The following is a 12,512-nucleotide window of genomic DNA, read 5'->3' on the forward strand; positions in this document are numbered from 1 at the left end:
GGGGGAACATGGCCTTTGGAATGGCCCGGGGGCTTCTCCAATTCTGCACATTGACACAGGAAAGCTTTCCCAGACAGGCAGACTCAAAATACACTGGAGTTCATGTAGTGATGGCAGGAGGTGCCAGGCTGACAACCCAGCTACAACATGGGCAGCAGTACCAGCTCCCCATACAGTGGCCTGCCACTCTGCCCCAACCCTCACTGGGAGAACTCCACTCTGGCTGCCGGGGGGTTCAGTTTTCAAGCCCATTTGATCCTTGGATGAACCTGCCAATAAGAGCCTACGACCATGATGAGCTTTGTGATGTGGGTCCTGTCCACTGAGAACCACCAAGTGGCTGCACAAGGCCACCAGACCAGAGCAGCCACCAGACGATAAGGTCTTGCAGACAACACAGGCCCAGGTCTAGACTGGCATTGGAGAGCTGGACGTGAAAAGCTTTATACCCTACCGCTGGGACACTCTGACCCAAGGGAGTGCAGCTGAGTAATCACGTCTCCTGGCCTGATTCCTGCAACTGGGTAACACACGGAGCTCTCTTTGTGCCCTCAGACACTGAATTCCCCTGTGGAATTAGCTTGTTCTCCTAAGGTGAACTTTGGAAAAGGCTGCAGGGCAGAATTTTTGCTGACCTCACACATAATACAGAAAAGGCAGTTTTAAAAGCAGGTCTGGTCTTCAGAGTCTGTGCTACATTAACAACCCAAGTTCTGTACCATAAAAAAGAAATGAACATTAAACGTACCCTCGTAAAGTGTCTTGGCCTCTTCTTCTCACTCTGTTTGCTGGCTGTCTTTCCTCATAGCCTGCAAATCTGTCTGTCTGAAAGTCCCCTTCATATTGGCCCTGGGCTTGTTCCATGTACAAAAGTGCTGTACATCCTAGCATGAACTTGGCCAGCCATAATAACCCCATGATGGCAAGGATTCCTTGATTCCCTCTGCTGCCCTGAAAGCCTCTTCCAGCTGGAGGGGCCCTGCTGCCCTGGTGGAGGATGGATTGTGGCAGCAAACCCTGAATGCCAGGCTGCCGTCCTGACGGTCCCCTTCAGAGGCTAGAAGCAGAGACAGGACAGAGGAGACACAAGTGTTCTTAAGGGCTTTTACATTTTTAAAATGATCATTCACCCCAGGCCCCCCTTCCCCAGCATTAATAGAGTGAGGTCACAAAATCGCACTGACTTTGGCTCCTTGTGCACAATCCAAGGAGTTGTGAGCTTGTTAGCTCATACACTCATACCACACAAAGACATTGCCAAAAAATTTCTTTCCCAAGAGTTAGGAACGGACAGAGGCTGCTCCCTCTGGATCTCTATGGAGTGGAGATACTCTCTTCCTTCCCCTCTGTCCTTCCAGAGCATTTAGAAACATAAAGGGCACCCAATTAGTGCATCAAGTGTAGTTGCAGGCATGCCCTGGGGTTTGATGGCTGCTGGCCTGCGATACCCTGAATGCAGCTCCAGGATTCAGGAGAGCAATGCAAGAAGCAGGGCTATGGGGCCAGAGAAGATGCACTCAGGACAGTGGTTTCCCAGGAGAAGCTCTGGCCTCATGTTTGTGGGCCCCCTTGCTCAGTTCCCCAGCTGTGCCCTCCCAGCCCATGTGCCACTCGGACCAGGAGGAGTGGGGGCTGGGATGTGGGAGGGGCATGGGAAGTACACTGCCCTGAAAACAGTGTTCCCAGCTCCTTGGATTCCCTTTGAAATCCCCTCCATTTCCCAGTGGGTCGAGGGGAGTCAAGGAGCCCAGAGGGTGGAGGGGGCTCAGCCCAGTGATGGAGTGGGGAGAAGGGGAATGAGGGGGGATTTGATAGCTGCTTTCAACTACCTGAAAGGGGGTTCCAAAGAGGATGGATCTAGACTGTTCTCAGTGGTAGCAGATGACAGGACGAGGAGTAATGGTGTCAAGTTGCAGTGGGGGAGATTTAGGTTGGATATTAGGAAAGGCTTTTTCACTAGGAGGGTGGTGAAACACTGGAATGCGTTACCTAGGGAGGTGGTGGAATCTCCTTCCTTTGAGGTTTTTAAGGTCAAGCTTGACAAAGCCCTGGCTGGGATGATTTAATTGGGGATCGGTCCTGCTTTGAGCAGGGGGTTGGACTAGATGACCTCCTGAGGTCCCTTCCAACCCTGATATTCTATGATTCTATGATTCTAAGGGATGAGTATAGAGGATTGCATGGGGCTGAATGACAAGTACTACGCAGGGGCGAGGGAGAGGAGGATAAATGTGATGTGTTAGGGCTGGGCTGGTATTTGTGGGGAGCTCAGTGAGATTGTACCATGTGTTCGGGCCATACTGGGGGCTGGCATGAGTGCAAGGTCAAGGCTGAAGTAGTGCAGGGGATGGGATGACGGGGGAGAGCCTTTGAGCTGGGCCAGGCCTGGGGAAGTTTGCGTGACTTAGTGTGAAAGGCTGGGGGGGGTGATTGTTATGCTGGTGCTGGGGACAGCAGTAGCAGGCCCTGGACGTCCCTTAGCACCAGCAAGGGGGCAGCTCAGGGGTAGGCACAGGGATCTGCAAACAGGAGGCCAGTGTCAGAGCGTCTGCCCTCAATCCTGGACTGGCTGCCTGGCATGATTTTGTCAACCTATGCTGTGGCCTGTGGGAGCCAAAACATGGGCACATCCCCAGACAAAGCCCACGGCCCCGGGTCCCAGGGATGCTGCTCCAGTCACTTTGCCATGCGTCTGTGTCAGTGAACAAAGCAAAATTAAACCCAGACACCTTCCAACAGGAGGAGACGGGACGCTGCCTGGGGAGCCCGCAGAGCGACGAGAGGAGGCTCAGCACCACTCAGTGGGCTGCTCATGTGTGGGGAGGAACTCGTGTCACTGGGGCTGTGGTCGGTGGAGCCCACTGGGGGTCACTGGGGGCCATGGTCAGGGGAGGGATCCATCTCGTGTCACTGAGGCCGTGGTCGGCGGAGCCCATTGGAGGGTCACTGGGGGCTGTGGTCGGGGGAGCCAATGGGAGGAGGGACTCAGCTCCTGTCACTGGGGGCCGTGATCAGGGGAGCCCATGGGGGGTCACTGGGGGTAGTGGGGGGAGGGATCTAGCTTGTGTCACTGGGGGCTGTGGTCACTGGGGGCCGTGGTCGGGGGGAACCCCTGGGGGGACACTGGGTGCCGTGGGGGAGGAATCTGGCTTGTGTCACTGGGGGCTGTGGTCACTGGGGGCCATGGTCGGGGGAGCCCATTAAGGGAGGGATCTGGCTTGAGTCACTGGGGGCTCTGGACTGGGGGAGCAAATGGGGGGAGAGATTCGGCTCGGGTCACTGGGGGCTGTGGTTGGAGGGAGGGAGAGAGGAAGGGATTCCGTTCATGTCACTGGGATCAGGGGGAGCCCATGGGGGGAGGGATCTGGATCGTGTCACTGGGGGCAGTGGCCGGGGGAAGAAGGGAGGGATCTGGATTGTGTCACTGGGGGCCGTGGTTGGAGGGAGGAAGGGAGTGTCACTGGGGGCTGTGGTCTGGGGGAGCCCCTGGGGGAGAGATTCGGCTCGGGTCACTGGGGGCTGTGGTCGGAGGGAGGGAGGGATCTGGATCGTGTAACTGGGGGCCGTGGTCTGGGGGAGCCCATGGGAGAAGGGATTTGACTCGTGTCACTGGGGGCCGTGGTCGAGGGAAGGGAAGGAGGAATCTGGATCATGTCACTGGGGACTGTGGTCGGGGGGAACTCATGGGGGGAGGGTTTCAGCTCATGTCGTCATGGCCCGTGGGGCGCACAGAGATCTCCGGAGTGGCTTTATTTTGGTGCCAAACATACTGCAAATACACCAGTGCCTTTTGCATCAAGCCTACAGGGCTGTGCCCAGGGACTGGCACCATGGACTCACAGGGTCTCAGGCAAATGGGATGGGATAAGCAGGCCCTGGAAGTGGGAGTGTGGCCATCAGCCGTGAGCAGAGCTGCAGCAGGAGCTGAAGAAGGGGAGAAAGGCGCAGACTCTGAGCTAAGGGAGGGCTGTGAGTAATGGGCAGTGTGGGTGCCAGGTCCTGGGCCTGGCCTCGGGGATGAGGGTGGAAGTCTGGGTGTATGATAGGGAGTATGGCTGGGCTTGGGTTCAGGGTGCATGAGCTAAGGGTGCATGTGATGGAAGACAGGGCGGGGGGTGGCTGACTGGCAGAGTCCATGGGCTGGTCTGATATGGGCAGGTAAAGTGTGATAAATTTGAGATGTTTTATCACTGTCCTTACCCATCCCCCCTCCCTCAGCTCCCACTCAAGGCTCATTCCTTCCCCAACCTTGCTCCCCATTCCCCAACTCCCCTGGCCCTATACTGGCATGTACAGACATTCAGCTGTTCTGTTACCCACCCCCTCACTCCAGCATGCTGGAGCTGGGAGCCAGTCCCCAGGAGAGCCAGGGCTTGCAGCCCTCCTCAGAGAAGGAGGGCCAGAGAGCATCTTTCACCCTGAGACCCCAAGTCTTCTCCCAGAGGTTCCCCCTCTCCCCAAAATGAAAATGATTGCTGCTGCTGCTGCTGAGAGAGGCACAGCCCTGAGTACTCCTGCTGGGAGGCATGGGGCCCTGAGCTGCCCCTAGAAGTCCCCCATGCTGTCCCACAGAAGCACTTTCCAATTCCAGCACAGCCCAAAAGCAGGCAAAAAGCAGCACAGACAAGGCAGAAAACGTGTTCAAACCATTCCAAAACTCACAGCTCCAGAGCAGTGTCCTTGGTCAGAATTTCTCAGCTCTTGAGGACATGCTTTTTCAAGCTCTAATATTTCAAATTCAGTGAATGAGAAAGACAGAGTGGGAAAGAGCAAACTGGGCTGGGAGCAGAGGCAAAGGAAGAGACAAAGAAACTGCCCTCCCTGCAGTGCCTTGCAAAATTCTACTACTTTGCTACACATGTCTGTCTGCTGAAGGCTAGGATCTGATTATCTCCAGCTAGACAAAAGAGAGGTAGTTTTTAGAGCTTTCAAAGTAACACACACATGGAAAAGTGGTCATAGAAAGCAAAGATTTTTTTTTACACTAGGAGGTTTCCAATCTCTCGTGCAGAGATTTCGGTTGAGGAGATAAGTGACCCCTTTAACCACAGTGAAATTAGAATAACACCAACGATCAATACACAGGCACATACCCTTGAAAGCGTTAACACTGCAGTTCTGCTAAAAGAATATGGAAAAGTAATTTACACCATCTGAAGAGAGTTAAAAAAAGCTCAAAAATTATCTGCAGCTCTGAGAAATTCCACCAAACGTTCTTTGTAAGAAATCAGCATTGACAAAGGAAAAAAAGAGAGACAGAGAATCAATCATTAAATCTGAGCTAACACAGACTGGCAGATTTGAGGGGAGCAGGAAAGACATTTCAATCTGTGGCATTAAGTGTCAGAACTAAACAGAGGGAAAAATGAAAAAAAAATAGAAAAAAGGCAGTCGAACAATTGCAAACTAGCTTTGAGATAAAGAGAAAGAAATCAGCCCCTTAGCCACTTAGAGAGTCTGGATTTAGTCTGAATCTGTTTAAATACCTTTAGGTCCTGGAACTGGTGATGTGCCCAGAGCTCCTTTGTTTAGTGGAGAACTGGGCAGAAAAGAAGGGAATAAAGCCCTCACCCCTGAAGGAAAGAAAAAAGGTACAGCCTAATCCAGATTGGAGAGGGGGAGGGCCTTGTTGCGGGAGAAGGGGTGCAGGAGGAGTGGGAGGAACAGGAGAACAACCCGACTGCATTCTTGAGCCAAAAGTTTTTCACTTCAAGGAGGGGTAGGGGGGAGAGGTTGGGTTTAGTAAGAGACATTTGAATGCAGACATGATTATCACCTAACCATTCCTTATGTGCTGAGGACCCATTCGGTTCACTTCACTGCTGAACACACTCAGTTCAGCTCCATGGACTGGCTGCTGGTCCCAGCTTCAGGCAGGAGCAGCAGGAGGCAGAAGAAAATTAATAACAATGACTTCACATCAAAAGACTCAGGGGAAAGAATCCATTCTCAATTTGGGGGTGACTTGTTGCTTCTTTTTTGAATACAAGAGCCCTATATTAAAGTGAGTGAATGGAGAAAGTAAAAGAGACTTTTCCTGCCAGATGTTTTACTGCAATTGATCAGGGATAATCAGGAAAGGGCAGGCGGGTTGGAGGGAAGTGATCCAGCTCAGAGATATCAGACCCAAAAGTCACAGTAGCCGCCCCCTCCACCTTCCCCCAAAACAATTTTTGAGATTTCAAAATGTTGTATTAACTTAATTATTTTAATTAATTAATTAAACATAGTATTTTGATGGTTTTAAAATTAGATCTTTCTTTTCATCACACACCAGTTCATGATCTGGTTTTGCTCACAAGGCACAATGGATGTGTTTCCTCTCCATCTTGTTTCAATAATTATTATTGATGCCTTCTCCTGAAAAGAAAAATAAAAAGCATATGCATACAGACATACCCACCCCTGACTCATTGCATGCATGCCTCTGCACACCCTGGGTATTTCCAGGAACTAGACGACACCAATACTATGTAGCCAGGAAATACCAGAAATCTCCCCAGAAAGCCCAATACAGGCCAGATTCCAGGCCAAAGAGGTTCTGATAAACTCCAGAAAAACAGCTGAGTGTTGGATGTCTAACTGAACTGAACCAAAAGGAGCCCTAAAAACTTGCGTACAAAGCACACAGTGATGTGAGGGGCTTTCTATTGTCCTAAGAGCACATCTGCTCCTGCTCTGTTACCCTTTTACACCCTGTATACAGAGTTCAGATGCAAACTTTGGATCAATGCACAGAGGTGTCAAAATTCTCTGACAAACCTCAGGCAGACTGGGTGACTGCTGCCTCTTTCCCCTTCTTCTGCCTCTCTTTGAAATGTCCTTGCTGTCTCCTTTGTTCTTTTCTCTCCCAGTAATCAGCCCCCTGCCGGCTTTACAGAAGTCAAAATGATGCTTAGCCTAATTAACAGCAAACTTGGGTGGAGAGAGGGGGACAGACAGACCCAATTCCCAGGAACACTCAGCAATGGGGCAGTTCATGGAACGTTGCTCTGTCTGCAACAGTTTTTCACACTTTACAGGGTCTTAGACCTCTTATTGGGGGCTCAATCCTGCAAACTTTATTCCCACTGAAGTTAATGGGAGCTTTGCTTGAGGAAGAACAGCAGGATTGGGCCATAATGCTATGCAGTGTGATAGTGGAGGGACAAGGGATTGAATGTTTCTTTTTCTCAAGGGCTAAGAAAATTAGGACCAATTGCAGTCATAGGAGACTCTCTAGTCTATTCTGTTCTATTCTATTCTGGTTCTTACACTGTGTCCATCACCATGGTTTCGAGGAGGCAGATTTTTAAAGGTATAAAAGCATCTAAAGATGCAAATAGATGCCTAGAATAATTTTCAGAAGCTCCGAGGCACCCAATTCCCAGAGAAATCGATGTGAGTTAGACACCTAGGGCACTTCTGGAAAGCCCACTAAGTGCCTATCTGCATCTTCAGCCATCTAAATACCTTTGAAAACCGGGCCCTAAGGGCCTGGATTAAGCAAGGTCACTAGCATTTGTGATGTGTGGTTTTTCTTCCCTTCCCTTCCTCTTACCAGGGGGAGAATTTCCTGTGGACTTGTAATTAATTAATTGTCTTTTTAACATTGTTTAAAAATGCCTGCCTGGCTGTGCGTTTGGCGTAGAGACAGTAAGTGAAGGTCTGTGCCTTGCAATGGAAGATGGCGACTCCTGTGTGTTGCCCATGCTAAAACCCAACACTACGTGATGTCTCTGTTAATTCACATTTAACTGATCTCTAAAACCAAGCATGTTAAATTGACATTTTTCTGTCTGAGGAGTCTCTTCCAGGGCCAGACAGTGAGATTCAGCCCTATACATAGCAGGAATGTATTTTTCTTTACATTTCAGTATGGATGGTTAAGAAGTATTTTAATCCATCTAACATATGCAGATCTCCCTGTACACTTTTGTTTTAGCTTATTGCCTGCTTTTCTACACTAAAGCTTTTCAGCACAGCTGTTTGCGGTTATAGCACAGTAAACACCAGAACACGGGCATCCTAGCAAGACAGCAAAGCTTGTTCAACCCTCCCACTATCCATCACAGGGCAAGGACTGGTCATCAAATGCTTATTACCGGCAGCACGGAATCACTACCATTTGTGTATATTTTTCTAAATCCCCATCTGTTCCCCCAGATGATGGGCTGTTTGGTGCATTTGGGTTGGTGTTGTTTGCAATACATCAGAATCACAGCTCAGCATTTGGGAGGTTGTTGTTTGCAATAAGTTATACCCCAGAATCACAACTACAACCAGACACAGCGCGGAAGGTAAACAAAGCCCTAAAGCATGTTATCTACCTCTGATGTTTGCATCCAACTTAAATTTATAGCAGGACAGGAGCTGGGGGAGGGACCAGGAGGGTAGCACCAACTTTCTCTCAACTCTTTTCCCACTGGGGAGTGGTGGGGGCATATCCCAACCACCTCTTTCCCCATCCAAAGCCCTGAGTGACACTCAGTCCCCGCAGCTGTATCAGGAAATGAGGCAGACTTGCCAGCTCGTCTGGACAACCTCTACAATTCCTCTCCCCTGACAAATTTCTGCCCTTGGGAAACCCTGAACAGTTAATTTCAAATTTTGGCCACTTGCTATTTCAAGGAAGGGTAGGGGGGAGAGGTTGGATTTAGTCAGAGACATTTGAATGCAGACATGATTATCACCTAACCATTCCTTATGTGCTGAGGACCCATTCGGTTCACTTCTCTGCTGAACACACTGAGTTCAGCTCCATGGACTGGCTGCTGGTCCCAGCTTCAGGCAGGAGCAGCAGGAGGCAGAAGAAAATTAATAACAATGACTTCACATCAAAAGACTCAGGGGGAAAGAATCCACTCTCAGTTTGGGGGTGACTTGTTGCTTCTTTTTTGAATACAAGAGCCCTATATTAAAGTGAGTGAACGGAGAAAGTAAAAGAGACTTTTCCTGCCAGATGTTTTACTGCAATTGATCAGGGATAATCAGGGAAGGGCAGGCGGGTTGGAGGGAAGTGATCCAGCTCAGAGATATCAGACCCAAAAGTCACAGTAGCCGCCCCCTCCACCTTCCCCCAAAACAATTTTTGAGATTTCAAAATGTTGTATTAAATTAATTATTTTAATTAATTAAACATAGTATTTTGATGGTTTTAAAATTAGATCTTTCTTTTCATCACACACCAGTGAGCTCGATGGCAAGATTTATCCCCAGACTGTCCCTTTGTGCTGCATTGCCATGGACACCCCATACAAAACTATCCCAGACAATTAAACAGAAAGTAACCTTATACATTCCTAGATTCCAAGGCCAGAAGGGACCACTGTGATCATCTAGTCTGCCCTTCTGTATAGTACAGGCCAGAGAACTGCCCTAAGCTAATTCCTCGAACATACCTTTGAGAAAAGCATCCAATCTTGATTCAGAAATTGTCAGTGAGGGAAAATCCACCATGACCCTTGGTAAATTGTTCCAGTGGTTAATTACTCTCACTGCTAAACATTCACACCTCATTTCCAGTCTGAATTTGTCTAGTTTCAACTTCTAACCATTGGATCATTTTAGACCTTTCTCTGCTAGACTGAAGAGCCCATTATTAAATATGTGTTCCCCAGGTAGGTACTTGTAGACTAATCAAGTCACCCCTTAGATTTCTCTTTGTTAAGCTAAGTAGATTGAGCTCCTGGAGTCTGTCACTCTAAGGCACCTTTTCTAACCCTTTAAGCATTCTTCTGGCTCTTCTTTTAACCCTCTCCAATTAATCAACATCCTTCTTGAATTGTGAGCACCAGAACTGGACATGCATCACAGGATCGCATTAGCCCTTTGGGCCACAGTGTTGCACTGGGAGCTCATGTTCAGCTGATTATCCACCAGGACCCCCAAATCGTTTTCAATGTCACTGCTCTCCAGGATAAAGTCCCCACTCCTGTAAGTATGGCCTACAGTCTTTGTTCCTAGATGTATAACTTTACGTTTAACCACATTAAAACGCATATTGTTTGCTTGCATCAGTTTACCAAACAAACCAGAATGCTCTGTATCAGTGATCTGTGCTTTTCAGTATTTACATTCTCCCAATGTTTGTGTCAGTGATGATTTTATGTCCTCTTCCAGGTCACTAACAAAACCGTTAAATAGTGTAGGGCCAATAATGATCCCCGTGGGACGCCACTAGAAACACACCTGTTCGATGATGGATTCCCCATTTACAATGACATATTGAGAACTATCAGCTAGCCAGCTTTAAATCCATTTAATGTAGTCATGTTAATTTTATATCTAGCTAGTTTTTTAATCAAAATGTCATGCAGTACCAAGTCAAATGGTTACAGAAGTCGAAGTGTGTTACTGTAGCACTAAGCACCTCTCTATTCACATCCTGCACACTACAGTAATAATCTTTGTACAAAATATAGCTTGTGAGGTATCATTTGAAAGCTAATAACTCACTGATCACTAATATTTTTGAATGATGTATGTATGAAGTGGGTTTTAAGAGTTATGAATATAGGATAATTATGTGTCATGGGGTTCGGGGTGCAATCAAGACCAGTCAGAGGTTGTGTCATCACTTGCCCTGCAACCCCGAGGCCTTACAATGATTTATTACCATATGTCCCAGCCTGGGATGCTCAAAACCAGCCTACAAGCATGCCGGTCATACCCTGATCTCTGGTTTACACTACAAATGTATGCTGGTACAACTACGTCACTCAGGGGTGTGGAAAATCCACAAAAAAACGTAGACAAGCCCTAAGTGCGTGTGTGCTGCACAGCCCTAGCCCTGACCCTGACCCCAGCAGCCTGTCTGCAGCCCCTCAGCCTCATTCTTGCTTCCATCAGCCCTGGTTACAACCAGCAGGGTGACCCCAGCACACGCCCAGGCCCGAATTTTCCCAAAGCGGTGTGCTCTGTAATGTCCAGCCCTCTTCTGGACAGTTCAGAGACAATAAGGTTCATTTGTTCCTCTAAAAACACAGAAGCACATGACAGCTTATTAATTTAACTGGGGTAAATACACCCATCCCTTTAAATACTGCACTGAGATGGTTTGTATTAATAGTAAAATAAGTTTATTAACAATAGGACATAGGTTAAGTGTTGGTTAGTAAAAGAAACAAAGTTAGAAAGGGTTACAAGCAAATAAGAGTGAAAAAGTGCATCTAGACATCTACAACTTAATCTAGCAAGGTTCAGGCTTTGTTCAAGATGGTTTCTCATATATATTCAGTTTCCAGAGACTTCAATCCTTGCATTATGTAAGCGGGGGAATAGTCCCGCTATTGTGGGGAACTTTCCTGGCTTCTGCACTACCCCAGTGAAGTGGGCTAGCGAAAGGATCTGAGTCCTCGTTCCCACTTCCTTTACCCAGTGGCCTCCCTGCCCTTGAGGACTCCCCTTCCACTCTCCTGTCTGGCAGAGTCCTCATAACCCCAAACAAGGCTGGGCCCAGGATTCCTGGGGGGCTCGACCCCCAACGCTGCTGTGGTCACCTAGGACAGAGGCTAGGGTATCCCCACTCCGGGGTACTCTCTCTGCACTGGGCACTTCTCTGACCCACTGACCATCACATACAAGTTAAAGCAAATGCAAGTTATTTAATCAACAATTAATTTTAAAAAGGATAAGGAAAAATGGGAAAGGTTAAAGGAAACACATCATCCCGCTCTGTGGCAGGAAACATCACAAACAGTGTCTCTGGAACGTCAGGGCAGTTCACAGTCTGCTCCTTGTAAGTCCCAGGCCTTCTTCTCAGGCCCTGGCTGTGCTGCAGGGATGCTGTGAGTTGGACACTTGCTCTGGTGGTGGCCTCATGCTCTCAGGCTCTAAGTGGTAGGACCCTTCTTCCCAGTGTCACCCCCGCCCTGTTGGGGTTATGATCCGAGCCTGGCCTGCAGAGCCTCTTGGCTGAGGCGTCTCCCTGTGCTGGGCCCACTGCCCAGGGTCCCCCTCGCTCTCCCCAGCTGTTCACCGCACCCAGCTCCAGACTGCTCCAGCCCCAGCCCCACCACTCGGTCTCTGCACTGCTGCTGCTGCTCTGCCTCCAGCTCCCTGGGCTGCTTCTTTGGCCGCTCTGGCTCTGGTTGCTGCAGCTCTGCTCCCAGGACATGTCTGCTCTGCAAGCTGCTTCTGAGACTCTGCTCCCAGCTGCCCTCCCCCCCACCCCTCAGCTCCCCGTTCCCCGCTGGGAGCAGGGTCCCGCCGCCCGGGGCTTCTTGCCTCCCCATTTCCTGCCAGGAGTGCAGGGGAAGCCGTTTGGGCTTCTCTCCCTGGCTCCCAGCTGGAAGCAGAATCTAGCTGCCTGCGGCTCCCAGCCAGAAGCAGGGGCCAGAGGGCCAGCTCTCCAGGTGAGCGGGGGCCAGCTGGGCTCTAGCTGCCCAGCTTTCTTGTCAATTTCATGGCTCCAATGGCGCCATGAAATTGACAAGAGAGCTAGCAGCCAAGTAAGTGACACAATGTTGACACAGACACTGTGTCACCCTAACTACACAGACATAAGCCCTATGCTTCTCATGGAGGTGGGT

At 49.4% G+C, this 12,512-nt stretch overlaps 1 protein-coding gene across 9 annotated transcripts in view; it reads right to left on the reverse strand.

Moving 5' to 3' along the window:
- FBN3 (fibrillin 3) overlaps window positions 1-12,512 on the reverse strand; it is a 312,259-nt gene that overhangs the window by 274,232 nt on the left and 25,515 nt on the right. Inside the window, exons 2-3 of one of the 9 annotated variants that reach the window (XM_073323918.1) lie at window positions 6,275-6,360; window positions 749-1,057 (exon numbers count right to left, since the gene is read on the reverse strand). The exons of the other annotated variants lie outside the window; for them this stretch is intronic. Coding sequence (XP_073180019.1) covers window positions 749-918 — 170 coding nt within the window. The 5' untranslated portion in view covers window positions 919-1,057; window positions 6,275-6,360. The remainder of the gene's footprint in view (window positions 1-748; window positions 1,058-6,274; window positions 6,361-12,512) is intronic. 9 annotated transcript variants of the gene reach the window in all.

Source organism: Lepidochelys kempii, chromosome 25 (genome assembly GCF_965140265.1).
Source record: "Lepidochelys kempii isolate rLepKem1 chromosome 25, rLepKem1.hap2, whole genome shotgun sequence".
Lineage (NCBI taxonomy): Eukaryota > Metazoa > Chordata > Testudines > Cheloniidae > Lepidochelys > Lepidochelys kempii.